The sequence below is a fragment of the Coccinella septempunctata genome, chromosome 5 (genome assembly GCF_907165205.1).
Source record: "Coccinella septempunctata chromosome 5, icCocSept1.1, whole genome shotgun sequence".
Classification (NCBI taxonomy): domain Eukaryota; kingdom Metazoa; phylum Arthropoda; class Insecta; order Coleoptera; family Coccinellidae; genus Coccinella; species Coccinella septempunctata.
In genome coordinates, this window is record NC_058193.1 from 34,428,468 (window position 1) to 34,456,454 (window position 27,987).

General features: G+C 38.8%; 1 protein-coding gene across 3 annotated transcripts in view; it reads right to left on the reverse strand.

Annotated features, from left to right (window-relative positions):
- Positions 1–27,987, reverse strand: part of LOC123313888 — a 62,891-nt gene that overhangs the window by 29,663 nt on the left and 5,241 nt on the right. For 2 of the 3 annotated variants that reach the window (XM_044898981.1, XM_044898982.1), the window contains exons 2-3: positions 15,237–15,321; positions 3,560–3,690 (exon numbers count right to left, since the gene is read on the reverse strand). In XM_044898981.1, the coding sequence (XP_044754916.1) occupies positions 3,560–3,644 (85 nt within the window). In that variant the 5' untranslated portion in view covers positions 3,645–3,690; positions 15,237–15,321. The remainder of the gene's footprint in view (positions 1–3,559; positions 3,691–15,236; positions 15,322–27,987) is intronic. The other variant, XM_044898983.1, reaches the window with a different exon arrangement.

Genomic DNA, 27,987 nt, shown 5'->3' on the forward strand with positions numbered 1-27,987 from the left:
AGTTTCAGATGATAATTTCTCGATATTTGAGGCTGGATAAATTCAAATAATCTCTACTATTATAACAAGAGAGTGTCAGTTGTAAGCCATTTCGAAACCCTTGATGGAACCTGAAGTGTTTGAAAGCTCAATTTAAGGTGTAAAAAAGGTGTAGTTTCCATCCTTCCCCGATGTAATCTCAAGAAGTTATGTACATTTCAAAATACGTCTTGGTTGCAAATTGGCGAATGCGCCATCCAAATTTAGGAGTACATACTGTTTCCTATGTCGCCTACTACAATAGGGAACTCTAACGATTTGTCAAAATAAGCTAAGCGTTCGCTGTCGTGGGGCACACAAGCTTTTCCCCCCATTGATTCGCGTGCTGTTTTGGTCGAGTATTGTGTTTTGTGCATGTTTTTGGAAAAAATGTTCTTCCAGACGTTAGATTAGAGTGATAAGAATATAGCTTTTTCAGAAATGCCTCTTTATAGGGATAATAAAGAGCTTTATGTGCCCCACGGTAACGAACAATCAGCTGATTTTGACAAATTGTTAGAGTACCCTATACAGTCTACTCTTGATAATTGGAATCTCAAGGGACCAACGAAAAAATTCAAATTACTGGGAGTTCAAAATAATAAGAGTTTGAATAAAAAAGAGGGAGGTAGAAGGAAATTCAAATAAACAAGAGTGTGATCAGAAGTATATAAATGTTAGCATTTACGATGTGTTTTTCTTTACCTGGGTTCGCATATAAAGAAAGATAGGTGAATGTTGATTTTGAAAAGAAGACCTTCCTTCCCTCATTCTTTCTTCCACTCGTTTTTCTTCGGAAAAGTCGAAAAATCAGTAACACAACAGGTTCTCCGAACTCGTACAAGCTCACAGAGCTTCTAAGGGTAACTTCGGTACCAACGGAGAATCGAGATAAAATAATAACAAAAAAAACAAATTCAAGGCAATTCTAAAGAAGACTACGGGATTTCAAGTTATAGAGTGTTTAGGAGTCCTGATTTTAAATTAATGAGTGTCTACATGCAAGATGCCACTGCTCACAACTTCAGGTTACCGAGGGGACCAAAATACCTTGATTTTTTCATTTTATCGAGTGTTATTCAGGGGGCCTAGAAAGATCTTCAAATTACCGAGAGATTCCACTCATCGAGTGTCAAATTATCGACAGTCGACTTTATTTCAACAATATATTCTTGAAGTCGAAAGAAACACTTTTTTCTATACCATTTTTTTCCGATTCGGCTCTGATAAAAAGATATAGCCGTTTTAAGTTTTCATTATGAGCTGTGCCACCCCTGGAAAAACAGGATAACCTTCAGAATAACCAGCTAAATATGTGACCCTACACATCTGTGGATCTTTCAAACAGAGTTCTATTGAGCCAAACCACCCAATTTTTCAAATTTCACAGATACTTTTTTTAACATCAAATTACTCGAAAACGGCGCATTATACAAGAAAATATGAAGAATGCTTTTATTTTGCAAAACGTTCAAATATTCTTTAGATAGCGCTCAAATTAGTTTCAAGTGTTGGATTCTTTGATTTTTTGGTATTTTCATGGTACGTAAGGGTCATAATGAGAAAACTGGAAGACGTGGGTGATATCTTGTGTTCGAAAAAGAATCATCAAATAAATGAAAAACTATATTCCGAAATTCAGTTCATTCCATAAAACCGTTCGTAAGACAGAACTTCAAATAACACAAGATATCACCCACGTCTTCCACAGTTTTCTAAAGGTCCTTTCGTTTGCATAAATAGTGTAGCACTTTTCTACACTCGATTCGATTTACATCAGTGTAGAGGAAGTGTAGTTTATCTACACATAGTCAAAAGGAGATGTAGATAAACTACACCTCCTCTATACTGGTGTAAATTCAATCAGCAAACGAATACTAAAATCGAGTGTAGAAAAGTGCTACACTTTTTATGCAAACGGAAGGACCTTAAGTTGGACGATATCTAATGAATGTTTGAACGTTTTTTAAAATGAAAGTACTCTTCATATTTTCATCGTTTTCGAGTAATTCGAAAAATTGGGTGCAACTCTTTTTAAAAGATCCACAGATGTGTTGCGTCGCAGATTTAGCTAGTTATTCTGAAGGTAATTTTGTTTTTCCAGAGGTGGCACAGATCATCAATCTTGAAATGGCTATATATTTTTATCAGAGCCGAATCGGATAAAATGGTGAAGGAAAAAAGTGTTTCTTTTGACCTCAAGAATCTACTGTTGAAATATATGTACAAGTCAAAGACTCACCTATAGAAACCTATAGCTTAACCTTCTATGATCTACAATCACCTCCCATACAACTAACGACAAATCCGAGCCAACCAGTGTAATCCCCAATACCTAAATCGAAGCTCTTTGAGCACGAATTTCGATAAAACTTTTCTCTTCGGCGAAATTTCCATCTTCCAACGCTGCCGCGATAAATAAGGGAGGAGGTGCAAGTTTCGTCTGCTCTCTGTTTTTGTTTATCGAACAGCGCGACAAAGACAAATTGGCTCCAAGATTATGTGCGTGAGATTATGGAATATGTAAATATTTTCCTTCGGGACTAGCGTATCGGGAGACTTGCATTTCGATTGTTTGTTGTTGAACTCGTTCCTGCAAACAGGAATGTATAAATAATTTCAGCAATATGGATGTGGGACTGGCGGACCAAATACTATTATGGGATGGGATTAGTTTCTGCCGTTTCTGATACCCCGTCGGGATTTTCGGCAAATTGAATAATCAATATTGGATAATTTCCACATTTCAATAATAAACAGGGGTCGTAAAGGGGCAGATTAAAATGTGATAGAGAATTTGTAGTATCGAATCGTCCATTGTGGAATTTCTGGTTGGCCGGCTTGGGTACTAAACCTGAAGCACTGTTCGAAATTGGGGGATTCACACCAATTTCTGATCACTGGAGCGAGTATTCGTAACTTTGTAAAGTTGGATCTTTGGGGTCTTCCTCTAATTCGAATTAAACGAAATTTCCAATACTGAACTTAGTTGGTATTAATTTTTCAGATCATTTTAGGTTTCCAGAATCGTCTGCTCCAATGGCTTACCGCTTACCCTTTCCTAGTACATATAAGTATAAGTAATGAGAATTAAATTCGGCACTTTTATAGGTTAGATTATGACAAACAACCAAAGATACCTTTGCAAACAACCCAGGATTTTCAACACCACAACAACGTTCTGAAATGATCGAAAAGATCAGTATATCTGTTTAAGATAAGTTATCACTTTGGGTTTGCATTTGGTAGGAGAGAACAACAACCAACAACATTCTTGGATGTTGAGAATGACAACGTAGAATAGGTTGTTATTTTGTGTCTTGAGGCTGAGAAATAAGCCACAGTCTTATGTTGTTTTTCGATAAAGCATTTTTGATTAGTGTACGTTAAATATTGCCACCAATATTCGGCTGAACTGTTTTATAAGGGCCATTCTTTATGTGGAGAACTTATTAATCAGTATCCTTATCACCCAATCAGATAATTTCGCAGTTCAAACTGAGCAGCCTGTGGATTCCTGCTAAATTTCATATTTTCTTACCTTGCTGTTTGAAGGTGGCGGTGGTTTGAAAGCACCAGGTTAGCAGCAGAGCAACCGTTGGACCAAAATGAAACCATTGATTCATAATGCAATCAGGTCGCTCTTGTCAGACGTTATTTTGTATGGCATTCCTGGAAGAAAAAAAGGGATAAGTTTCTTGATGATAATTTATGCGTTTCAGAGTGTAAATAGGTCCCTCATTTGAGGGACCAAACAGGCACTTTCAATACCTCAGGAATCAAATTAACTTTTAATTTGAAGGGTGTATACATATTATCTGAAAAAAATTAGGAATTGGTTTCCAAGTGCCATCGACTTTTGATGTGACTGATCATATTATGACTTTACTGATATTCTAGAGTTATTTGAGGTTATTCTCTATTCAGGATGGATAGAGGGATAGTCTTAGGATGGATGAACTGTGCCTCTGGTTACAGGGTATTCACAAAAACATGTGCACCCTTGTTTTTTTACTGAACTATGTTTCTATTCCTAAAAGCAATGGTGTAAACCTCATACTAGACTGAAATAAGTAGGTACTGTTTTGTGAATACTTGGTAAATAATACTTATATTTCTAATAATTACTACTCATTCTATCATTTGATTCCGACAGAGCAGAAAGGATATAATTTAGCTGCCCTCTTCTGAAGTCACCAAAACTTTTCTGCACCCCCCAGTATTTCCATCGAGTATCACTTCATCATTTTCCAGCGTCGCGGACTGAAGTTCCTGGGACGCAAACTTCGCACGAGATTTTAATTAGGGATGTATTTCATTATGGTAATTTTCTTGAGCACGTCCAGATTATACGAACTCATATACATGAACGTTGCGACAAAAACGTTATTTCGGCCAGAATGAATACTCCGAATGCACCATCCCGCATACTCATAGTTCAATTAGAGGATTCCGAGTTTTAATTACCAGTTCCTCAAAAAAAAAGGAAAAAGATGAACGTGACGAAATGAGGAGGAAGCGAATGATGGGAGAGTGGAGATGGCTTCCATACGAAGCTGTGAATAATTTTGGTTTCGTTCCTTTTATCGTTTCCAATTAAGAATTGGGGAACTGGGATTTTCCAGGTGATTTATATGTACAGGGTGGGCTAAATTCGATATTATTGATTGGCAGCTCTGCAACCATGAGTTCTAGGGGAAAATGAATGGCAAATTATTGAATTCTATATTGACAAAGAGCTGAAATCAGCTATTTGACTACCTGTGATAGCGAAACACGTGTTTCAAGTTCAGTTATGAATTTTCATCAAGTATGGGCTACATCAATTCTATTTTTGGGAGTTTTTCGAAGGTCTTTCGAGACTCGTATCCCCCAGAAACATCATCGCAGATATAAATGTGATACATATTCTGAAAGAGCACCTCGTCTAGTAATAAATCTGAGAATTTCATCCATCTCGGCACAACCGTTCGGTCTTGAGGAAGTCTTAACTGACCCCATCTTTTTCGGAATTTTCAAAAGGTCAACGTTCGAGTAGTTTTAATTCAGACAAATGATCGTAGATATAAATGTGATACATATTCTGAAAGAGCATTTCTTCTAGTAATAAACCTGAGAATTTCATTCATCTCGGTACAACCGTTCGGTCTTGAGGAAGTTTTAACTGACCCCATCTTTTTGAGAATTTTTGGAAGGTCAACGTTCGAGTAGCTTTTTACCCGGGAATAATTGTAGATCTATATGTGATACATATTCTGAAAGAGCAACTCTTCTAGTAATAAATCTGAGAATTTCATCCATCTCGGCGCAACCGTTCGGTCTTGAGCAAGTTTTAACTGACCCCATCTTTTTGGGATGACAATGTCATTCAGTGACAACCACCACAAGTGAAATCGCCAGAAGTTTCGAGTGTACTGAAATAGTTTCAGATGGCCACACATCTGATCCCTCCATTTTCGAAAGAACCAAAAGAAACTAAAAAAAATTAGACCCACATCCCAGTCCTCCTGGTCACGCCGCACAAACGCGATGTTTTGCCCCCTCGTCCTGCAGGAACAGCCGGTCGGGGAGACCTTGAGAACACGCCGGATCGACTAAAAAAAAAGTCCCGAAGGAAAACTGTTCGATTGATTGGCGTTTTTCAATACCGTTCGATTCCCCGTCGGAATGTCATTTCAGTCCAGGAATCGCCAGCGTCCGGATCGTTCCAGTCCGCAGAATTGCCCTTATTGGGCCTTTATCACGTTCGAATGTGCGGGCCTGGAAAGGGTGCTGTTCGATGCTTATGACAAACTTCCTGCCTGCCCCTGGCTAACATGAATTTTCACTCGGAACCCACGAGAGCGGGAAACCGTCTGCATAATCTAATGCCCATTGTTCCCGAATTTCACATCAGGTTCGGAAGTGGCTTTATTTGAATGCTTTCTGAGTGAAACATTACGTTCCTCTGTGTATATATCGTTGCCTGATGGGTGGCTGGATAGTGGATACACACTCTTATTCGAATCGACTGAAATTTCTGGATTCGGGCACCCAAACTTCGTATGCTAATGTGGGTCGGTTGGGATTTTACAAAATACAGACTGATCCGGGGGTTGTATGAAGAAAAATCAGCAAAGCACTGGTCTGGGGATTTAACGCCTTCAATAAAGATGCCCAATGCTTGATGAGCACAGAGAAATCAACGAAAAATTCATTACTAAAGCAATGTAGAGAGTAAATATAACAGGAGGACGAATTATGAAGTTCGGTCCATTTTTTATGGTCAAAAAAGCATTCATTCCAGAACAAAATGAGCAGATCATTTAAAGTTTCAGTGTTCTCCATCGCTAGCTACTACTTTTCTGTACCTATCAGGCTGATTTCGAATTCCATCTCGAAAAAATGCCTCGTCTTTTGAAGCTCTCCAAGTTGGGATGCAATTTTCGATTTCTACGAAATCTACCTGTCAAATTGTCTTCAGAATGAATGATACAAAGTAATTCTGGCTAAATTCGATCGTACATTATCTTTTTGGAAGAGTTGTTAGTAAACAGGAACCATGCACTGCAAATCATTGGTCCACAACCGACTTTGTGGACATGAAGTAGACTCGTAGACCCAAAAGCCTAAGGTTGCAATCTTCTGACACGTGTTGTACCCCTAGCTCTTCTTTAACAGCCTTCTTGTTTCTATATTCGACAAAAATCCATCCAGTATTCAACATACTCATACTAAACAAAACTTGGTTGAAATAGGCAAGAATTATGACAAGATAGGAAGGGTCAAAAAATGTTTAAGAACAATGCACCGACAAGAAAGAGGAAGAAACTGTAAGAGGAACACTCTTGATTTGGCGGAATGCCTTGAATACATCCCAGATTTCGATTCATTAGAACTCTGGAACTGGACGAAGTGCTGTAGATCGTGTAGCTTCGAGAACAGCTCTGATGAGGGACACAATAGACCTCCAGATCATGATGTAATCCCTCAAAGCAATCAACAATCGACAAGGGCATTTTAACCGAGACTCCACATCGAACTTCCAACAAGACTTGAATGTTTGACTCGTACATATATTTCAACAGTAGATACTCGAGGTCAAAAGAAACACTTTTTTCCTGTTCCATTTTTTCCGATTCGGCCCTGATAAAAAGATATAGCCACTTAAAGTTTTCATAATGAGCTAGGCCACCCCTTCAGAAAAACAAGCTAAATCTATGACATTACTCATCTGTGGATCATTTGAACACAATTGTATTCAGCCTAAGTACCCAATTTACGAATTTACTCTAAATCCTGTTTGTTACAGTCGAAAATTCTCTGGAGAATTCTCTACAGAATTTGTCAGAAATTGGGTCCTTTCGTTTGCATAAAAAGTGTAGCACTTTTCTACACTCGATTTGATTTACACCAGTGTAGAGGAGGTGTAGTTCATCTACATCTCCTTTTGACTATGTCTTCTTCACTTCACTTGCTCTACACTGGTGTAAATCAAATCGAGTGTAGAAAAGTGCTACAATTTTTATGCAAACGAAAGGACCCAATTTCTGACAAATTCTGTAGAGAATTCTCCAGAGAATTTTCGACTGTAACAAAATTTAGAGTAAATTCGTAAATTGGGTACTTAGGCTGAATGTAATTGTGTTCAAATGATCCACAGATGAGTAGTGTCATAGATTTAGCTTGTTTTTCTGAAGGGGTGGCCTAGCTCATTATGAAAACTGAACAGTAAAGTCTACCGAAAGTACGTATGTAACTGCAGAGTATCCACGGATTTTCAACAACCGATATCTTTTCAACCGATCCGAATTTGAAAAAATGGTAAAGAGAAAAAGTATTTCTTTCGACCTCAGGAATCCGCTGTTGAAATATCACACTTCTCACAGTTGATTTCTTCTCAGCAAATCGATCAGCCACTTAGGTACCTCTTGTACGCCGAAGCCTGACAATCTAAAGAATTCACCGCACCAAACGAACCGTATCAATATTTATAACGATGCCAGATGAAAAAAAAATCACTCCATGTACATATTTCTGGAGGAGCCGAAAATTCCCTGGAGAATTCTCTACAGAATTTGTCAAGAAAACGGCAGAAATTATCTTGTATGCAAGTGAACAGTAAATTCTACCGAAAGTACCCACGTATGTAACTGCAGAGGATTTTCAACCGCCTATATCTTTTCAACCGATCCGAATTTGAAAAAATGGTAAAGAGAAAAAGTATTTCTTTCGACCTCAGGAATCTGCTGTTGAAATATCACACTTCTCACAGTTGATTTCTTCTCAGCAAATCGATCAGCCACTTAGGTACCTTTTGTACGCCGAAGCCTGACAATCTAAAGAATTCACCGCACCAAACGAACCGTATCAATATTTATAACGATGCCGGATCGAAAAAAAAATCACTCCATGTACATATTTCTGGAGGAGGTTCGTACAATATGCAAATTTTTCAATTACCCGTCATATTCGCCGGGAGTTAAAGCGCCTTCGGCCTCTATCTACATCACAGAATGGCCGACATAAAATATCCGGCGGAAAGCAGAATATATTCCGCCAGGCCAACGCTGGCTGAATACCGGCTGATATTCTGCAATGGCGGCTGAAAGAGAATAAGAAACAGGAACATCCCGGAGAACTCCCTTGCATGTTGATGCGGTTTCTCCACTACGAAATCAAGAACTTAATTCCGTTAGACGCATTCTGGAGCAGTCGAATTATGAAATTTATGATACGCCACCACGGGATAGGGAGAAATTTAGGGGCGGTTTTGTCGTTTGCACGGCGTACAGGTTTTTTGCCTTCCTTCATATTATTAAGCTCGGGCATGGGTGTCGGGACACGGAGGTTATAAGGGAAACGAAGAAGTCGACGGGGTTTGTTAAGGGTTAGTTGTTCCCTCCTTAAGATTTAATCAGCGATAAAGGTACCACAAAAAGGAGTGTTAATTTTTTTACTCCCAGGAGATGGAACAAGCTATTTTGTGAACAGTCTCCCAAGTTTTAAGATGATGCAAAATACGGACGACTTGTTGTCATTAAGCCTTTAATTTTTTAATTTTATTTCATAAATACTAGGGCTAACCTAGACACGGAAATACACAACCGTATCAATTCGGCATCACGGGCATTCTGGAAGCTAAAGGATAGAGTGTTTCAAAATCACGACCTCAATCTGAAGACCAAGACAGCTGTTTACAGGGCAGTCGTCCTCCCAACGCTTCTTTACGGAAGCGAAAGCTGGACGCCCTACAGGCGACATATTAAACAGCTTTAACAAACGCAACAACGTCATCTAAGACAGATAAAGCACATCAGATGGTTCCACAAAGTTTCGAATGCAGAAGTCTTGCAACGCGCGAGTTGTACAACAATTGAGACTCAAGTAACGAGGGCCCGACTCAGATGGAGCGGCCACATTCTGAGGATGCAAGACACAGGACTCCCCAAAATAGCTCTCTATGACGAATTCACAGAGGGAGCCCGAAAACCAGGAGGCCAGTATAAGCGGTTTGAGGATATACTGCATCAATCCCTAAAATCAGTTAATGCCAATCATAACTGGGAACAACTAGCGTTAGACAGGTCACAGTGGAGGTCTTTGGTACACAGTTATAATGGAGACTCGAGAAGAATACAGCAGCGGTAAGATTTGGTTGGTGACTATCCATGCCCGGAGTGTGGAAGGATCTGTAGGGTCTCTTCAATCACAGGAGAACACACAGTCGCAATTAGCTCCAACAAATTATAAGTCTGTTCTTTTTTATGTCTTTTTGTAGATTAATTCCCGGTAACGGGATACAGCAATGAATTGAATGAATGAAGCCTCAGAAGCTTTTCTTGGAAACAATGTTTGTATGATCCAAAAATCATATCTGGCACTACCTATTATCATAATTTTTTTACTCATGAAGTATCTCGAATAACTTAGGGCCTTTTCAAGTCTTAATCCGGCCCTGCTTAACAGAGGGAGATCTAGCCAGGAGCAAAGATTATAGAGTTAGGTAACCTAACCTAACTCTATAATCTTTGGCCGGGTGATTCACATGACACGTGAATCCAGGACGGACCAGCTATGTGACCAATCCTCCGAACAATAGCAAAACCGGGAGACAGAACGATATCAACAACAATAAACCGAGGGACAAAGAATGATGGGATCACGATGACCGAATCGATAAGCCCTGAAATTGGTATGATATTCAGATTGCGTCGCTTTCCGTCCACGCAGAGCACAAGGGGGTGGTGGAGTAATCCTTGTCTTAGGGCCAATTTCACCACACTTTTCCCCCTTGAATGGACGGGGATAAATTGAAAATGATGCGGTGGAATATTTGAGGCGATTATTCCCAGATGGCCTATCGATTTATAGTTCTAGAACTTGCGTACAAGGTTGTGCTCAGGTCCGATGATGGATCCTTGTCGTGGAGGAGTTAAATTGAGAATGAGGAACCGAAACTTGGGGGGGAACTTTGACCACTTTTCGTTGCAGACGAATCTAGATCTTTATTTTTCTACTGATATCGATTGCGTACAGGATACGTTATTTTTGCTATTCAGGCGATAACAAAGAATGGCCTTTGGAGCCTGAAGTATTTTTAATGGTGAGTTTTTTCCAGAAATCAACGAAAAAGATCGATAACGCTTACAGAGACACTAGTTAATAATGTATTCATGAAAGCAGGGTAATTTCGCTGAATATTCCAATTTGTTTTAATTCAACGTCTGAAATCGATATGGAGAACGTGTTGAAACTTGATACAGGGTTATGAAACAAGTTAATTAAGTCATCAAATTTTGTCCCATTCATTTTCATGTAATTATAAAATATCAGTTCAACATTTTGACAAACATTCTAGGACTTATAACAATAGATACCTTGCTTGCCAAAAGCAATAACAATATCCCTTAGCGAGAATCTTTTACCCGGAAACTGGGTTGGACATATGGAGAAATTGAATCAAATGGACTCAACCTCCTCCTGCTGACATGGGAGTGCCGTAACACCATAAAGCAACTGGCCAGAGGCAATAAATTGACTCTATTATGGGTACCAGGGCCTTGTGGTGTTGAGGGAAATGAAAAAGCCATTAAACTTGCAAAAAAAATCAAGGTTAACGCCTGCTGGACCTGGGCCTTTCTGTGGGCTCTGAAAAGACCAATATAAGGCAACAGTCCAACAATGGGAGTTGAGCAACAGACAACCCTCTGGATAAACATTCCTGGAATTACTTGGTCAAAGAAATTCTTGATGATTTCACCGACCTATACAAGAAAGCTGCTGAACCTGTCACAAACTGAGCTTCGGGTGATGGTGGGACTACTGACTGCGAAAGTCAGTAGATGATATTTGTAGGGTCTATTTGTAGGGTCTGTGAATCAAAAGCAGAAACAGCTGAACACATGGTATGCAAGTGTCTAGATCTGGCTGCCCTAAGAACCTTCCATGTGGGGTCCTGGATATTCACGAGGTAACAGCCAAGGCTCCTAAGGATGTTATCGGTTTTATCAACACAATTGACGACCTCCTTGGGTTCCTATGAATGAGTAGGGTAGAGAACAAAAGATCTACATGGTCGCAGTTTCCAGACAGAAGGCTTCCAGGATTAGATACACGTTCTACTAACTACACTTACTGACCTCGCAAAAAAAACATAAACATACAAAAATTAGTTTCTTAACTTAACATAACAGTTAATTGAACCAGTAGTCTTGAGGGCCATTTTTCGTGTGTGTAATACGAAAACGTACAACAATACGAATAATTCGATAAGTGCAGTTCAGCTGAGTAGGGAGTAATGTTGTCAGCAGTATTATTCAGGTGGCAATAACCTGAGTAGATTATTTGGACAGGGTGGCTTCAAAGCGACGCGGGAGGTCGGCAATAACAAACATCTTGAGCTGAATCCGTGGCTGACTTGCCCGAAGTACAACCAAGATCCCCTTGCCCGATTTTCTGCCTCTAGAAACTGCTGAATCTACGGATCGGGCAGCACTCGTCTGTTCAATCATACGAAATATGCGCTGAACGTAGGAAACGGGGGTCGCGTAGAGAAAACCACCACCACCGCCGTATTCACTCCATATCAGCGAAATATGTACGATTTCCCGGAGTTGTAATTTCGGGCAGATTAGTCCCGTATGAGGCTTTAATGCGCTTTTATGTAATTATTTCTGTATTTGCGCCGCGTAGTGAACGGGAGAAATCGGAATCCGCTGAAAGCCGTTTTGATGAGATTTTCATGAGCCAGCTGTTACTCGGGCCCCCATTGAACCGCGCGCGCAAATGAAGTTGAGTTTCCGCTGATTTTCCTTTTCATTATTCCACTTGTGAACGGTGGAGAAATTATTGAGAATTTCTCATTTGAGCGATATTACAGCCGGTTGCGGTTCTCGCTGACAATAAGATCCGACGCTATCTGGATTTTGTTGCCGGAAAATGGGGTTGTCGTTGGGTGGCGCCATAGGGGAAGGGGTGCAGACGGTTATTACCAATCTGATTTTTTTTTGCATTCGTTTCGCATCTTTTGACAAGGGTGACTAGTTTTAGTTGAGTTACTACTATGGTTAGACCACAACCAGGATCACAGTAACCCCATTTAGTCGAAAGAGGAAACTTCCTGCTCTAAAAATCCATCTCTCCAAATGGAGAAAACATAGAGTTCTGAACTCTATAAGGAGGTTACATTTCACTGTGACCTCAAGGTCCTATATTGTGCCATATACCTACGTCTCCCTTTCTAGAGTTCCAATGAACTCCAGTATCTGAAAAAAGATCTCTGAAAGGGCTTCAAGGTGGCTAAGTGCTCATTCCTCCTATCGAAGACATTCCATGCTCAGGCTTGTAATGGCGAGGCCTGATGAACAGGAAGTTTACTCCTCTTCTCCTTATAATTTACTCTCATCAGTTTGTGATCATATGCTTCCTAAGCTGGCAATGTCTTCTGAGGAAGCCAATGAAGAGGCGTGACTTATTCTTACTCAGATCCAAATACTTCTTGGGCCTTGCAGTGTTGGAATTCCAGCGAAATTTTTTGGAATAATCCATTCCTGGAAGATTTTTCGAGAGTGTTCACTTTTTGGTTTCTTCTTTCTACAGATACTTCTTATAGGTGCATTTTCATATTCCACAGAAAGACTCTGGGCCAGTAATTGACATTTGTGCTCCTTTTCTGGCAAGCATGTTGGTCCTTTGATCCCAGAGTGACATGGAAGCCAGACTAAAGAGACCTTGTTGTTCTTGCCTATTTCATTGAGTTTCCTTCGGCACTCCCATTTATACAGGGTGAGTCTTTGACTAGTACAAATATTTTAACAGTAGGTTCTTGAGGACAAAATGAACACTTTCATTTACCATTTTTTCCGAATCGGCTCGGTTTAAAAGATACAGGCTGTTGAAAAACAATAAACTTTGGCTGAATGCAATTCTGTTTAACAGATCCACAGATGTGAAGTGTCATAGATTTGGCTAGAATTCTGAATGTTATGTCAAAGACTCAATCTAATTAATGTATGGAAATAACCCTAGACAGTAAAAGCCTTCTGAGATTGTAAATGTAAAGAAAGCCTGGATGGTGTGCAGAAATCTGTCTGTCAATATATGTGTCATGGTTTTGAGACCGATAATCACTTATGAGGCAATAGTCTGGAGTGCCAAAGCAAGTCAGAACAGGATGAGGAAAACCATCGATAAAATATCAACGCTAGCCTATATTTGCATCAATGTAGCTAGAAACTAGAAGGGCCCTGTAGTGCTTGACCTTGTGTTTGAATTAATGGCTATATTGATCATAGAAGCTCCATTTCCATAACGCGTTCCAAACTTCACACTTCGCACCCAAATTTCGTTTCGATGGCCCTAGTCAGGTCATAATTTCGTAATCACAAGGTGGTGTTGGGGCAATTTTGTACCTCCATGGAAATCGCGTTATGCTAGCTGTTTTATTCTTGTCGCCATACATATTCATGCCATTATAAATAAACGTAATTAGGAAGGAACTGTGCAATGGCTCGTTTGATATCAGAAGGGGAGTTAATGTTCTTCTGAAACGCAATTTAGGAACGAACTGAACATGCTTCAGGTAAGTTGCGCAATCATGAAGAATAAATTATAATAATTGGACAATGGAAACATGATCTTTCGGTAATGGTTTCATTCACAATGGAAGTTGTTGATTGGGAATGTGGTTAACAACATCCTTGCCGTTTTGTGAGTATACAGGGTGAGTAAAAGTTGTGCAAAAAGTTTTCTCTCGAATTCAGTAATGTGTCAAATACGAAGCTTCATTCTGGATGAAACACCTCGTGTGGTTACAGCTTCTCGACTATGGAAAACGACGTATGGTTACGCGTCCTTTTCCAAATGCCTGTCGATATTTTCAGACCGGCCTACCCCCCAAATGTTCACCCTTCCGTCCCTCAGAAATAATCGCCTGTCCGTACTGAACAGGGAACTTTAATATTCGCCAGAGATTGATAAACGTTCGAAGATTTTTCATCGGAAACCCGAAATGTTAAAAGAAGTTCTTCGGTGTATGGCAATCCATCAGATTGGAAACAAATCAAACAGGAAAAACGGGCCCGGTATTTTATTGTGAGTAATGGTGTTTGCTATCAGTTTTTTTTTCTCCGAGTTTCTCGTGAGGGATTGGGCTGTCCCTTATTTATATGTAGCACCGGTGGAAAACGAAGAAATGGGTTGTCGATGGGAACGGAAAAAGTTGTTTGACAGAATCGGTGGAACAATTTAATATTTTCGTTTTCAATAAGTGGGTACTCATGGAAAAATAATGGGAATAGGCAGGGGCGTACGAAGGGGAGTTTATTGACAGTATTTCTGTTAAATCGCCTTTGCAGTGAAAACAAGAAAATGAAAATTCTTATTTTCCTCCCAAAGATGAATTTCTATGTACTATATATCAATGCTACAATTACAATTGCCTTTGAAACAACTGTAGAGACTTTTTTAAATGTACTTTTTTCTGGTGATTTTTTGCAGCAAATTGAAGAAGTAGAAAAACGCCTTCTTTTCATTCTTTCTCTGAGAATACCATATACATATCTCGAATTATCTCATTTTATGCTGTGACTGATAAAGTTTTGAGGAAATTCCTAGTTTTTCGATAGAAACTGCAACTAAATGGAAACCTACACACTCCAGAGCGAAAGAAGGTGATTAATAACAAAACCAATCTAAGTATCCCCCAAATTAATGGCTGTTTTGTAACTTTAACTTACCCGAAAGATACTTGGAATAATTTCCCCTAAGATACAAGATGAATGGATGGGGTTTTTTCGATCCTCAAGTGAGTGTTTGGAGTATCTGGAAAGTAAATGATCTATCAAACTTATTTTCACGGCTCGTATTACAGAGAGCAATTGAGATTTTTTTTTATTGGGTGGATAATAATATGTGTGCAACTTATCGAGATTTTAAAAGATATTTGTTGGCATAGGGCAGTTGAGGTTTATTGGCAACTGTTCAGTCTATCAATGTGAGAACTTCGAATCAAACCACCCATAGCGAGTTCTGTCCGATTCCCGGAGGTATTTTTCCTCACTTACCTACACCCAAATTCGTACGCAAATCGAGTCAGGCATTCCTAGCAAATCCCAGAGATGAACCGAGGAAAGAAAACTCGCTAACGACCGCTAGGGCGACAGAGCTGGCGTGGAAAAACTGGAAAGTCATTTGCATGATACTAACAATAGCTGGAAGATAAATCTGCCTAGTAATTTGAGTGGGTTATTTCTCGTCCTGCTTTCCTTGCGACCTCGCATAATAAAATGGAATATTTAATTTGGGGAATCTCTCCTAAATTCAATAATAAGCTGTTTCGCGTTACCGGCTTTGCCAGTTTCCCCCCTTGTTGTACGTCCCTGCGAAACTTTTCCTATTCGAATTATGTTACGGGAACTAAGCCACAATGGCCTCATATCAAATATTGGAATTGGAATATTCATGTGCCCTTAACAGAGGATTTGAAAGGAGAAAAGTACCTGTAATACAATAAAAAAGTAAGCAATACAAGGATATCTTGAAAAATTCTTAGCCTACTATAGAACCAAACTAAATTTCAATGTCAAAATATTTTATTACTCAACATATTCTCCTCTTAATTGGATACATTTATTACAGCGAACCTGCAACGTCTCTAGACCTTTCAAAAAAAAATGTTTCTTCTTGCTCTGCAAACCAGACCTCCACAGCTTTTATTACCTCCTCTTTGGAAGATAATTTACGACCTTTTAAACTTTTTTTCAGTTGAGGAAAGAGATGATAGTCGGATGGAGCCAAATCTGGTGAATAAAGGGGGTGTTCTAGTAATTCGAACCCTAAATCACAAATTTTTTGCATGACAACATGAGATTTCTGTGCAGGGGCGTTGTCCTTCAAGAACAAAATACCTTTAGATAGCTTTCCGCGTCTTTTCTCTTTAATTTTTCCCGTAGAGTGGTCAGTAATGTCGAATAGTGATCTCCGGTTATTGTTCTACCCTTATCCAAAAAATCAATCATGATTACTCCATGACAATCCCAAAAAACTGAAGCAAGAACTTTTCCAGCAGATTTTTGGACACGAAACTTCTTAGGTCTTGGAGAACCAGAGTGTCGCCATTCCATCGATTGTTGCTTTGTTTCTGGATCGTAGAAATGTACCCAAGTCTCATCCATAGTAACAATTCGGTTTAAAAAGGCTATAACGTTTTCAAATCAAGGTTTTTTTTATGCATGGAACTGGTCTAGGCTAACTAGATATCAATACATCCTGGTAAGTGTGATCGTGGTCACTCTTGAGTTGATACAGACTTGGAAAACGCGTAATTTGCTAAGACTTATGAAATGAGCCAATCTAATTGGTAGATGACGATCACGGGACGGGATCTGCCAAAGAGAACGTTCCTTTTATAGGTCTTAGTTCTTAGGAACTCTGCGTAAACCCACAATAATACTTCTGAGTAAGGTTAAGCAACCTAGATCCAGTGCCAGCTGATGAAACACATCATTGCAAGAGGATACGTTTCTGTCTCATTCTGGCTCTTGTTTCAAGAGCTATCTTCAAGGTTTCCCTTGTTTTTTCTGTAGAAAAGAAGGTTTTTTTCGGTCAAATTCATTGTGAAAAGTTCCACGTCAACATACCACCTGACAGGTTCAGCCTATCGAAAGGGCACTAGTTTGTGCGCCCCCCTAAACTGATTACGTCAAATTGGTCGTCTTTCGAAACATATTTGTTCATGGTTAATTTCAATCCAAACAATATCCAGCCGATAATCCACACATCCGTAAGCCGTGGGTTATTTGCAGTAAACCCAACTAATCGACGAGAACTGACATTTGAACTAAATGATTATAATTGGTTTCGGTCGAGGTGCGGTTCAAATTGGCTTCGGGTAATGTGTTGCAATGTGGATGGGCTGATGGAAAGTCGACAGAATTGCCAGATGCTCGCTCACGTCCTGCCTCACTACGCGATCTTCGCACGGGGGTTCGTGCTCACGTTTTAATTAAAACAATGCTTTTGTAAGTTTGCTCTCGAAACTATGCGTTCAACCGAGTGGGTGTTTGAGGGATGAGTTATGAGCTGCCAAAGTTTGGGAGCAGAGTTCCAACGGCCTTGGGAAATAAACATCCACAAGTATTCCCGAGACAATACCGAAAAAAATCTATTCATTTATGCGTGGAGGGGTGTTGATTGGTGAAAAGGTTGACTCTCTGAACCGTACCAATATTTTAACAATAGATTCTTGAGGTCAAAAGAAACACTTTTTTCCCTTGCCATTTTTTCCGAATCGGCTCAGTTTAAAATATACAGGCTGTTGAAAAACCATAAAAAAATGTTATTTTTAGTTCTATCTCACAAACGGTTTTATCGAATGGAATGAATTTCGGAATGCAGTTTTTCATTTATTTGATGAATCTTTTTCGAACACATGACCCAAGTTTTCCAGTTTTCTCATTAGGACCATTACGTACCATGAAAATACGAAAGATTCAAAGAACCCAACTCTTGAGACTAAGTTGGGCGCTATCTAATAAATATTTGAACGTTTTGTAAAATAAAAGTATTCTTTACATTTTCTCGTAAAATGCGCCGTTTTTGAGTTATTTGATGTTCAAAAATGAAAAATATCTGTGAAATTTGAGAAATTCGGAACTTTGGCTGAATACAACTCTGTTTAAAAGATCCACATATTTAGCTAGTTATTCTGAAGGTAATTCTGTTTTTCCAAGGGTGGCACAGCTCATTATATGAAAACTTAAAATGGCTATATCTTTTTATCAGGGTCGAATCGGAAAAAATGGTATAGGAAAAAAGTGTTTCATTACCTCGAGAAACTACTGTTAAAATATTTGTACGAGTCCATTTAACTCCAGCTGTCCCCAGTAGGGTGCGGTTTAAAAAAGCAACGTTGGACGTGTTTCATAAAATTGGAAAAACTGAAATTCACTCTTTTGGTGCATATTTTCTGTTTCAAAAAATGAAAGTGGAAATAGATTTGGAATGAAGAACTTCGATATTCTGAAACTTATTGAGAGATCCATCATATTTTTAAGATTCCCAATTGAAGAAATCACCTTTAATCTCTGTTTTTAGATAATTTAAATTGTGTTATCGTCGTTTTCTCATTTTACGAGCGTGAAACTCGATAAAAAAGGGATGAATCAAAGCCTGTGCATTCCTCCATTCGGCTCAAAATAAAATCCCTTAATAGTGAAACTTGACAAGGCTGAACTTCGTTATCACGGTGCCGTAACAGATTCAAAGTTACCTCCTCTCGCGCACTCCATGGAACTTATCTGAATTTTTGCCCGAAAGTCGAGAGATCTCGCAAGAAATTCGAAAAACTTTCCTCCCTCATTATAAGAGTGCATGGATGATCAAAAACTGCGAAATAATCGCGAAAGTTTCCGGAACTGAGATCTAGAAAAGAGGCAGGGTATCGAGACAGTCCGTGAGGAATTTTGATGGAATGGATGGGCATGGAGGAAACTTTTCGGGGTCTTTATATTCTCATATGGATTCCGCTGCGACGTAGAACGAGGGAATCGTTATTACGTAAGGGAGTTCCTTTTTTTCGATTGAAAAAACGTTACGATGATTTCCCAACTCAAATAGTCTGACGTACAGTGTGTTTCACGAGGCCTCTTTTGTGTTTCGCGAAACTCCTTTCACTTTACATTACTCTTTTGAATCGTACATTGGGCTTCAATTTCGGCTGTATTGCGATTCATGAAAAGTAAATTCAGCTCATAAGTGGAACCCAGCAGGCGCTGAAAGGCGTCATACAAACACCAGCGCCACCTATCAGGTGATTTAAACAAGACAACCTTCCACACTTTATGAGACTGTATTGACATCTAGATTGTGAAAATCGAAAGATTGTAGTATCGAGCCATCATCAATTACCTGTATTCAAAAGGGTTAAGAGGTTAGCAGATTTACGAAGATATGCTTAATACCCTTGGTGATCAATGTCCTTCGTATGCTACCGAGAAAAATTGGACTGCAAGCTTCAAAAGAGGTAAATTTTCCATTGAAGATGATGACCGATCGGAAAGGCCAGTTTCTGTGTCAGTCCCCGAAAATATCGGAGTTCATGACATGATTTTATCAGACCGTCGAATTGGGCTAAAACGGATATCTGAAGCACTGAATATTTCATATGAACGCGTTCATCATATAGTTCAAGTCAATTTGGACTTGGGAAAAATTGCTGCAAAATGGATCCCCAAATGGTTGAATGTTGACCAAAAGCGTGCAAGGGTAGAAGCATCGCGTTCGATCTGTGCTCGATTCGAAAACGATGTAAACTTCTTGTACCGAATTGATACTACGGATGAGTCTTGGGTACATTTCTACGATCCAGAAACAGAGCAACAATCGATGGAATGGCGACACTCTGGTTCTCCAAGACCTAAGAAGTTTCGTGTCCAAAAATCTGCTGAAAAAGTTCTTTCTTCGGTTTTTTGCGATTGCCATGGAATAATCATGATTGAATTTTTGGATAAGGGTAGAACAATAACCGGAGATCACTATTCGACATTACTGACCACTCTAAGGGAAAAATTAAAGAGAAAAGACGCGGAAAGCTATGCAAAGGTGTTTTGTTTTTGAAGGACAACTCCCCTGTACACATATCTCATGTTGCCATGCAAAAAATTCGTGATTTAGGATTTGAATTACTAGAACACCCTCCTTACTCTCCAGATTTGGCTTCATCCCACTATCATCTCTTTCCTCAACTGAATAAAAGTTTAAAAGGTCGTAAATTTTCTTCCAACGAGGAGGTAATAAAAGCTGTGGAGGTCTGGTTTGCAGAGCAAGAAGAAACATTTTTTTGAAAGGTATAGAGACGTTGGAGGTTCGCTGTAATAAACGTATCCAATTAAGAGGAGAATATGTTGAGTAATAAAATATTTTGACATTGAAATTTTGTTTGATTCTATAGTAGGCTAAGAATTTTTCAATATATCCTCGTACTCCCCTTTTTTAACACTCGTTAGTCAGTTGAACAATCCTCTTTCCACTTCGTTAAACACCCGAAAGAGGTATATAAATAAACGTTTCCACTCTCACTTTACAGAAGACACGAAAATACGTTACAATCAGAAAGATAAACCGGAAAACGACCCGAAGGCAGCTGATGTTGGGAAAGACGTCCAACAGCGAAGTGCCATTTGTTTTTATTAATATCGAGGGCTCACCTGGTCCTATTCTGGGATTATTATCATAATCCTCGGAACCCCCGTTGTCAGAGACAAGACGTTGAAATTAATTAATTTTCGTGTCGCTTTTCATAAATTCTGCCCGGACTGCTACGAAAATACAGCTCGGAATGTGTGGGGAAAGAAGGCTTCCCTATTTTATGACGCAGGGAATATATCTGTGATGAAAGTAGGTAGTTGTTTGTGGCGAAAGAATGGGACAGAAATGAGGAAAAGAAGTGTGAACGAGAATCTCCTGATGAAGGTTGTTTAAGAAGGAGTCCAAGAAATTTTCCGCACTTTTTTAAGGTTTTTCAACATCCTGTATCTTTTAAACCGAGCCGATTCGGAAAAAATAGTAAAGGAAAAAAGTGATTCTTTTGACCTCAAGTATCTACTGTTAAAATATTTCTACGAATCAAAGACTCACTCTGTATTCACACCCTGTAGGACAAGAGCTTTAAAAATAAATAGAATTTCATGAAAAAAGCCGATTTCATAAAATTGCGTTATTTCTATAGCAACTTATTGTACTAAAAGTGACAGACAAAGACTTCTCGAGGTATCAACCCAACCATCAGGATCCAGATTTTAAAATAATATCTTTTCTAGTGATGTTGAATTCACCCTTCGGGTTCAACTTCCATTCAGGATTAATGTTTCCTTTAATGCATTCAGAATGAAACAAATCCTTGCCAGATATCGTAGATTGTACGAAAAACTGTTCTAAGGACTCTAAACACAGAAATACCCGATTTCCATCAGCATACAGCGAAAATCAATACCGACTCCAACGTCGGATTTGAACCGTACCTCGATACAACCCTTTTTAACATCATAAGAGATTAATTCCCCAAATAAGTTAGAGTACAGGCGCAAGTTCAATCCAGATTAACATAATTATAATTCACTCGTTGCAGAGTTTCGATCTTCGTCATTCATCTTGTTTTATTGAAGCACGGGCGTACATGCTTACCTTTGATTTTCCCCCCAAAGGAATTTGCTAAAAATTCTTTGACAAGACGAGGGCGGGTATTCGTATTCATCTGGATTTAATGAAAGGCAGTCCCGGCTACCCTTCTGGGGTTATTCCGTTTAATGGCTCGTAGATGAACCTGCTAAGTGGTATCGAGCTCCATCAGGTTATTCTAATTTATTAGTTTTCGAACTGAGAATAACAAACTCAAACTGAAATGATTTTTCTTCAAAAGTTGTTTTTGTGAAGAAGATAGTAATGAATCAATCACATGTACTGTTCAAGGTTACTATTTCATTCCATTTCACAGAAAGGGTGCTACATAGAGTGAATAATAATTATTTTCGATGCCTAAAAATTAAGTTACGGTGTTGAAAATAATACGAGAAGAATATCTACAGGTTGAGTTTTTGACTCGTACAATTAATTTGACAGTAGATTCTTGAGGTCAAAAGGAACACTTTTTTCCTTTACCATTTGTTCCGAATCGGCTTGGTTTAAAAGATACAGGCTGTTGAAAAACCTTAAAAAATGTCAATTTTTAGTTCTATCCCACAAACGGTTTTCTCGAATGAAATGAATTTCGGAATATAGTTTTTCATTTATTTGATGAATCTTTTTCGAACACAAGCTTTCACCCACGTCTTATAGTTTTGTCATTATGACCATTACGTACCATTAAAATACAAAAAAAGTCAAAGAACCCAACTCTTGAGACTAAGTTAGAGATTTTATAATGAATATTTGAACATTTTGCACAATCAAAGTATTCTTCATATTTTGTCGTATAATGGCGCCGTTTTCGAGTAATTTGTTCAAGAATAAAATATATCTGTGATATTCCGAAAATTGGGTACTTCAGCTGAATGCAACTCTGCTTTAGAGATCTACAAATGTGTAGTGTCATAGATTTAGCTTGGTAGTCTGGAGGGAATTTTGTTTCTTCAGGGGTGGCATAGCTCATTATGAAACCTTAAAGCATCTATATCTTGTTATAAGAGCCGTATCGGAAAAAATCGTAAAGGAAAGAAGTGTTTCTTTTGACCTCAAGAATTTACTGTTAAAATATTTGTACGACTCAAAGACTCACCCTATATACTAGTGCATACATGTAGTATTCAAAATTTATATACTGACAACTAATCACTCAGACACAGAAATCAATTAACTGATAACCAAAATGGTGAAGTTTGAGAAGTGGTTTCATCAATATTGAGATCGTGTTGTTCATTTTCAGTTCATTTGTCAACTGTCAATCGCCAGCAAGTGTCCTTGCATGGTAGACTACCCAACTTACACTTGCGCGCGAAATTCAAATTACATCCAGTTTTCTTGATTTTCCCAGTTTCCCAAGTGTTTTTCCTTTAAAACCTTTTACAAAGTATGAGGAAGGCTACAAATTAAAAATGAATGAAATCGGTTCAGCCGTTTTTACGTCAAGCCATTACATCACAAAACATGGTTGTATTTTTATTTACTCAGCTTGTGCAGAGCGCTATTTTGCGATGCACTTCGTTCAAAAATTCGACTATAGTTCACGATGCTGAAGTAGGCGTTGAGTGGCCCCGAAAAAACCCACAATTTGTGACTTTTTCGCTCGAAATTCGACTGATTTAGATGGCAACCTCACCCACATGGCGCTGGTGCCATGCAGCAGCGTGAAACAATGATGGCGATCGGCGCATATCCTTATACGAATTAATGATATATCCTAATTAACGGCTGCCAACCGATCGCCATAATTTACCGTTAGGGCATCGCGTTTACAGTTCCGGCACGTTCTGGATGCAACGGGGGTGAATCGCAACCCCCTAAAGGGGTAGGTACCGCTGACGTAGCGCAGTCGAATCGCTAATGGCCATCCAAATTCCACATTGAATATTCCGATCCGAGTATATTTGTTCAACAATTGCCCGAATAACGTTCCAATGTCCGTGCCGGATTATGTAGTTTGCATGTTCTCTTTCCTGTTTGAACAGCGCTTCACATTCTGTATTAGACCGCCGGACAACAATCAAGAGATGAGATGAATAACAACTACTGGTATTTAGCAGTCCTCCACAACGAAGAATTTGCACTCTGAAACTGGTCGGTGATTAGGTCCAGAGGACGTCCTCTCTTGAATTATTTAACTCTTTGTGAAACTCCAGCGTTCACCACAAATAGTAAAGAATGAGGGAAAATTGGTTGTATTGCTATTTATCTAATATTCTAATCAACGTTGGTCGGTTGGTGTTACGCAGCATCCAATTGATAATTGATAACGCCATATTTACAATGGATATTGATTGCAATATGGCCGCTTACGCTAATTCTTCGAGGTTATGTCGTTTGACGTAGTGGACGGTTGACATTCCATGAAAATTATACTACATTTCGAGGGGTACTGGGAAAATATGAAATATTTTTGTAGAATAACCTTAAATGCGAGTTCAATCATGTAATACACTGATTTACCGAAGCTTTTCAGAGTTATTTGAGCCTATCTTTTATTCCCGACGATCAGTAAGGTGGTCATAACTAGCCTATTGAACTTAAACGTTAGATCGATGGAATTTGCAATAAATGTTACTGTATCTCTTTGTTGTGCGTTTTCCTTTCTGTGTTTGACAAAAAATTCTACAGGATATTGATTAAAACATGACGAATTTCAATTCGAGTTTTCATCATTATTTCTGGGGGAGACCCATATTTTAAAGTGTTATGATTCTATTCCTAGAAACAAAGAAATAATAAACGAGTCTTTGACTCGAACAAATATTTCAACATCAGATTCCTTAGGACAAAAGAAACATTTTTTTAATACAGGCTATTGTAAAAAGTATCTTTGAACGTTGAGTAAAACTCTGTTTAAAAGATCCACAGATATGTAGAGTCACAGGTTCAGCTAGATATTCTGAAAGTAATTTTGTTTTTCTAGGGGTGGCACAGCTTATGAAGACTCAAAATGGCTATATCTTTTCATCAGTGCCGAATCGGAAAAAATCGTAAAGGAAAAAAGTGTTTCTTTTGACCTCAAGAATCTACTGTTGAAATATTTGTACGACTCAAAGACTCACCCTGTATATGTAGATAAAATTCACCGTTTCGAGAATTTACATTACACGTTTAAACGGTAGTATATCCTCATTTTCTCAACAAAATCTCAGCATTTCCTGTTGTGAAACTCAAAAATTAGGCATCGCAATATTCTCTGAATGTTGTACGATGGGGAAAATTCTCAAAAAACAGACCAACGTGTAAAATCAAAATGGTTTTCGTATAATTTCTACCAATTAATATTGATGTCATTTTTAAAACATAGGTGGAATAATATAATCAAAATATGAAAACCCGAAACCAAGAACAAATTATAGACAAACATAGTTAGCAAGATAGATTACATATTCTATAATTCAATTAGCGGACCATTTACGCCTCTGCCAGGAGCATATTTAATCAAGCGTACCTAATCGAAATAGCGTATGAAATATTTATCATACAATCCAGCTTCTAGTCGGCCAAAATTTCGATGTGCACATTCTTTCCGCCCACAGAATTTTAATTGAAATTTATGCCTCAACCCGTAAAATATTGCGGTGAAAAGTTCGGACTGGAAGTTTTCTTCCTGAAATTTTAATTTTCCGACGTTGTGTTAGGGATATTCGAAAAGCATTTCAACGAGAATAGCCAATAATATGTGAGGTAAAACTGATCTTCACTAACACGAGTTATTCAGCCACAGATGAGGATTTTGGAGAAGAATTTGGGAATAGTTGAGGGCCCCATAAATTTATTTTCTGAATTTTTAGAGATACAAGTCAGAATTTTGAGATGAAAGTCAGAATTCTAACTTGCATGTCGAAATTCTGAGATATTCTGACCTGAAAGTGGGAATCAATTAGTGGAAAATCATTGTAGATCTAAATGTGATACATATTCTGAAAGAGCAACTCTTCTAGTGATAAATCTGAGAATTTTATCCATTTCTGCACAACCTTGAGGTCTTGAGGAAGTTTTAACTGACCTCATCTTTTTGGGAATTTTTAGAAGGTAATCGTTCGAGTAGTTTTTTACCCAGGAAAATAATCGAAGATCTAAATCTGATACATATTATGAAAGAACAACTCTTCTAGTAATAAATCTGAGAATTTCATCCATCTCGGCACAACCGTTCGGTCTTGAGTAAGTTTTAACTGACCCCATCTTTTTGGGAATTTTTGGAAGGTCAACGTTCGAGTAGTTTTTCCCAGAAAAATAGTCGTAGATCTAAGTGTGATACATATTTTGAAAGAGCAACTCTTCTAGTAATAAATCTGAAAATATTATTCATTTCGGTACAACCGTTCGGTCTTGAGGAAGTTTCAACTGAACCTAACTTTTTGGGAATTTTTCGAAGATCATCTTTCGAGTCGTTTATCTCCCAAGAAAATCATCGTAGATCTAAACGTGATACATATTCTTAAAGAGGAACTCTGCTCCGCCCTTGAATTGTACATTTCAAAAAAACACCTAAGGACATTAGGTATCTACATACAGCTGGTCAAAAATTGAACTACCATTATAAAAATGTGTGTTCGTTACTCCCGAACTCGGTGACCTTTCAGAGTAAACTCTCCAACGTTTGGCGGCTGAATTATTGTTTTTCATACCAACATCCACCCGCCCTTATTGATACTCCTTTATTTATCGGTTTATGACGCTGTAAAAGCCGAGGGAAACACACTTCCGGAGGAAATTCCAGCAATGCTAAACGCATCTGTAAAATTTTAGCGTTTTCTCCATTTCCAACGCAATGACTCCATGTAACATGTCCAATGCAGCCGTAAGATTGCCAAATTCACTTCGCCCCGTTACACCACCACCCCCGAGCTACGGGTTCGGCCTTCCCGATCCTCGGGAAAGCCCTAGACTCCGGGTCGATAACCGGAGCCCGGGACTGTTCGGGGTGCGGGGGGGTTCCACGTTTTATTGGTTTATTAAAATTGTTAATATTGAGGTGATTTATATTTCGAGTCCCATCATCCGGATTGTTCGGTGCCTCTTTTCGCTGCATTCGGGGCGGATTTATGGCCTTTTTATTCTTCGGAATCGGGTTTTGTTTCGTGAACAAACCGATTAACATTTTTATATTTGGTTTCGTCGTGTTGGCGGTGACGATGAACGTCTGTACCATGATTGATGGTTGTCGCAACGCTGCTGGCTGCAGAGCGAACGCGGGGTCGAATTGGATTAAATGTGGTGAAATACGTAAAATCCATAATGTGGGCCACCTTAGGCCTGTCGACAAACTCGATTGCTTGAGAATATCATCAACATTGGTGAATAGTACTACGTTTTTTGGTTCATACATGCTGTTCATTGAAGCTTCAGCCAAAACTGGAAGCATAGTCAACTCAGAACTCAGAATTCTAACTTGTACCTCAAAGTTTCTACTTTCAACTCCACTCCATCTTGCAGCTGAGAATTTTAACTTGTATCTCAGAATTCTGCATCACAAAATTCCGTCTTCTATCGCAGAATTCCAACTGGCAACTAAGAATTTTGACTTTCGTCTCAGAATTCCGACTTGCAGCTCAGAATTCTTACTCGTATCTTACTTAGAATCAGAACTCTGACTTCTCTCTCTGAATTCGAACTTGCAACTCAAAATAAATCTGATTGTATATCAAAATTCCGACTGGCAACTCAAAATTCGGACTTGTTTCGATTTGCACCTCGGCATTCTCACTTTTACCTCAGAATTTCAACTTGCAAATCAGAATTCTGACTCATGTCTCAAAATTCCGACTTGAAACTGAAAATTCTGTCTTAGATACCCAGCTTGCAACTCAGAATCCCAACTTGTATCTCAAAATTTCGACTGTAAATCAGAATTCTGAGTTGTATCCCAAAGTTCCTACTTTCAACTCCACTTCATCTTGCAGCTGAGAATTCTAACTTGTATCTCAAGTTTCTGCAACATAAAATTCCGACTTCGATCCCAGAATTCCAACTGGCAACTCGGAATTTTGACTTTCGTCTCAGAATTCCGACTTGCAGCTCAGAATTCTCTCTTCTATCTCAGAATTTCAACCGGCAAATCAGAATTCTGACTCGTATCTCGAAATTTCGACTTACAACTGAAAATTCTGACTTGTGCCTTAGAAATCCAGCTTGTAACTCAGAATCCTAACTTGTATCTCAAAATTTCGACTGTAAATCAGAATTCTGACTTGTATCTATCCCAAAGTTCCTACTTTCAACTCCGCTCCATCTTGTATCTGAGAATTCAAACTTGTATCTCAGAATTCAGCACCTCAAAATTCCGACTTCTATCCCAGAATT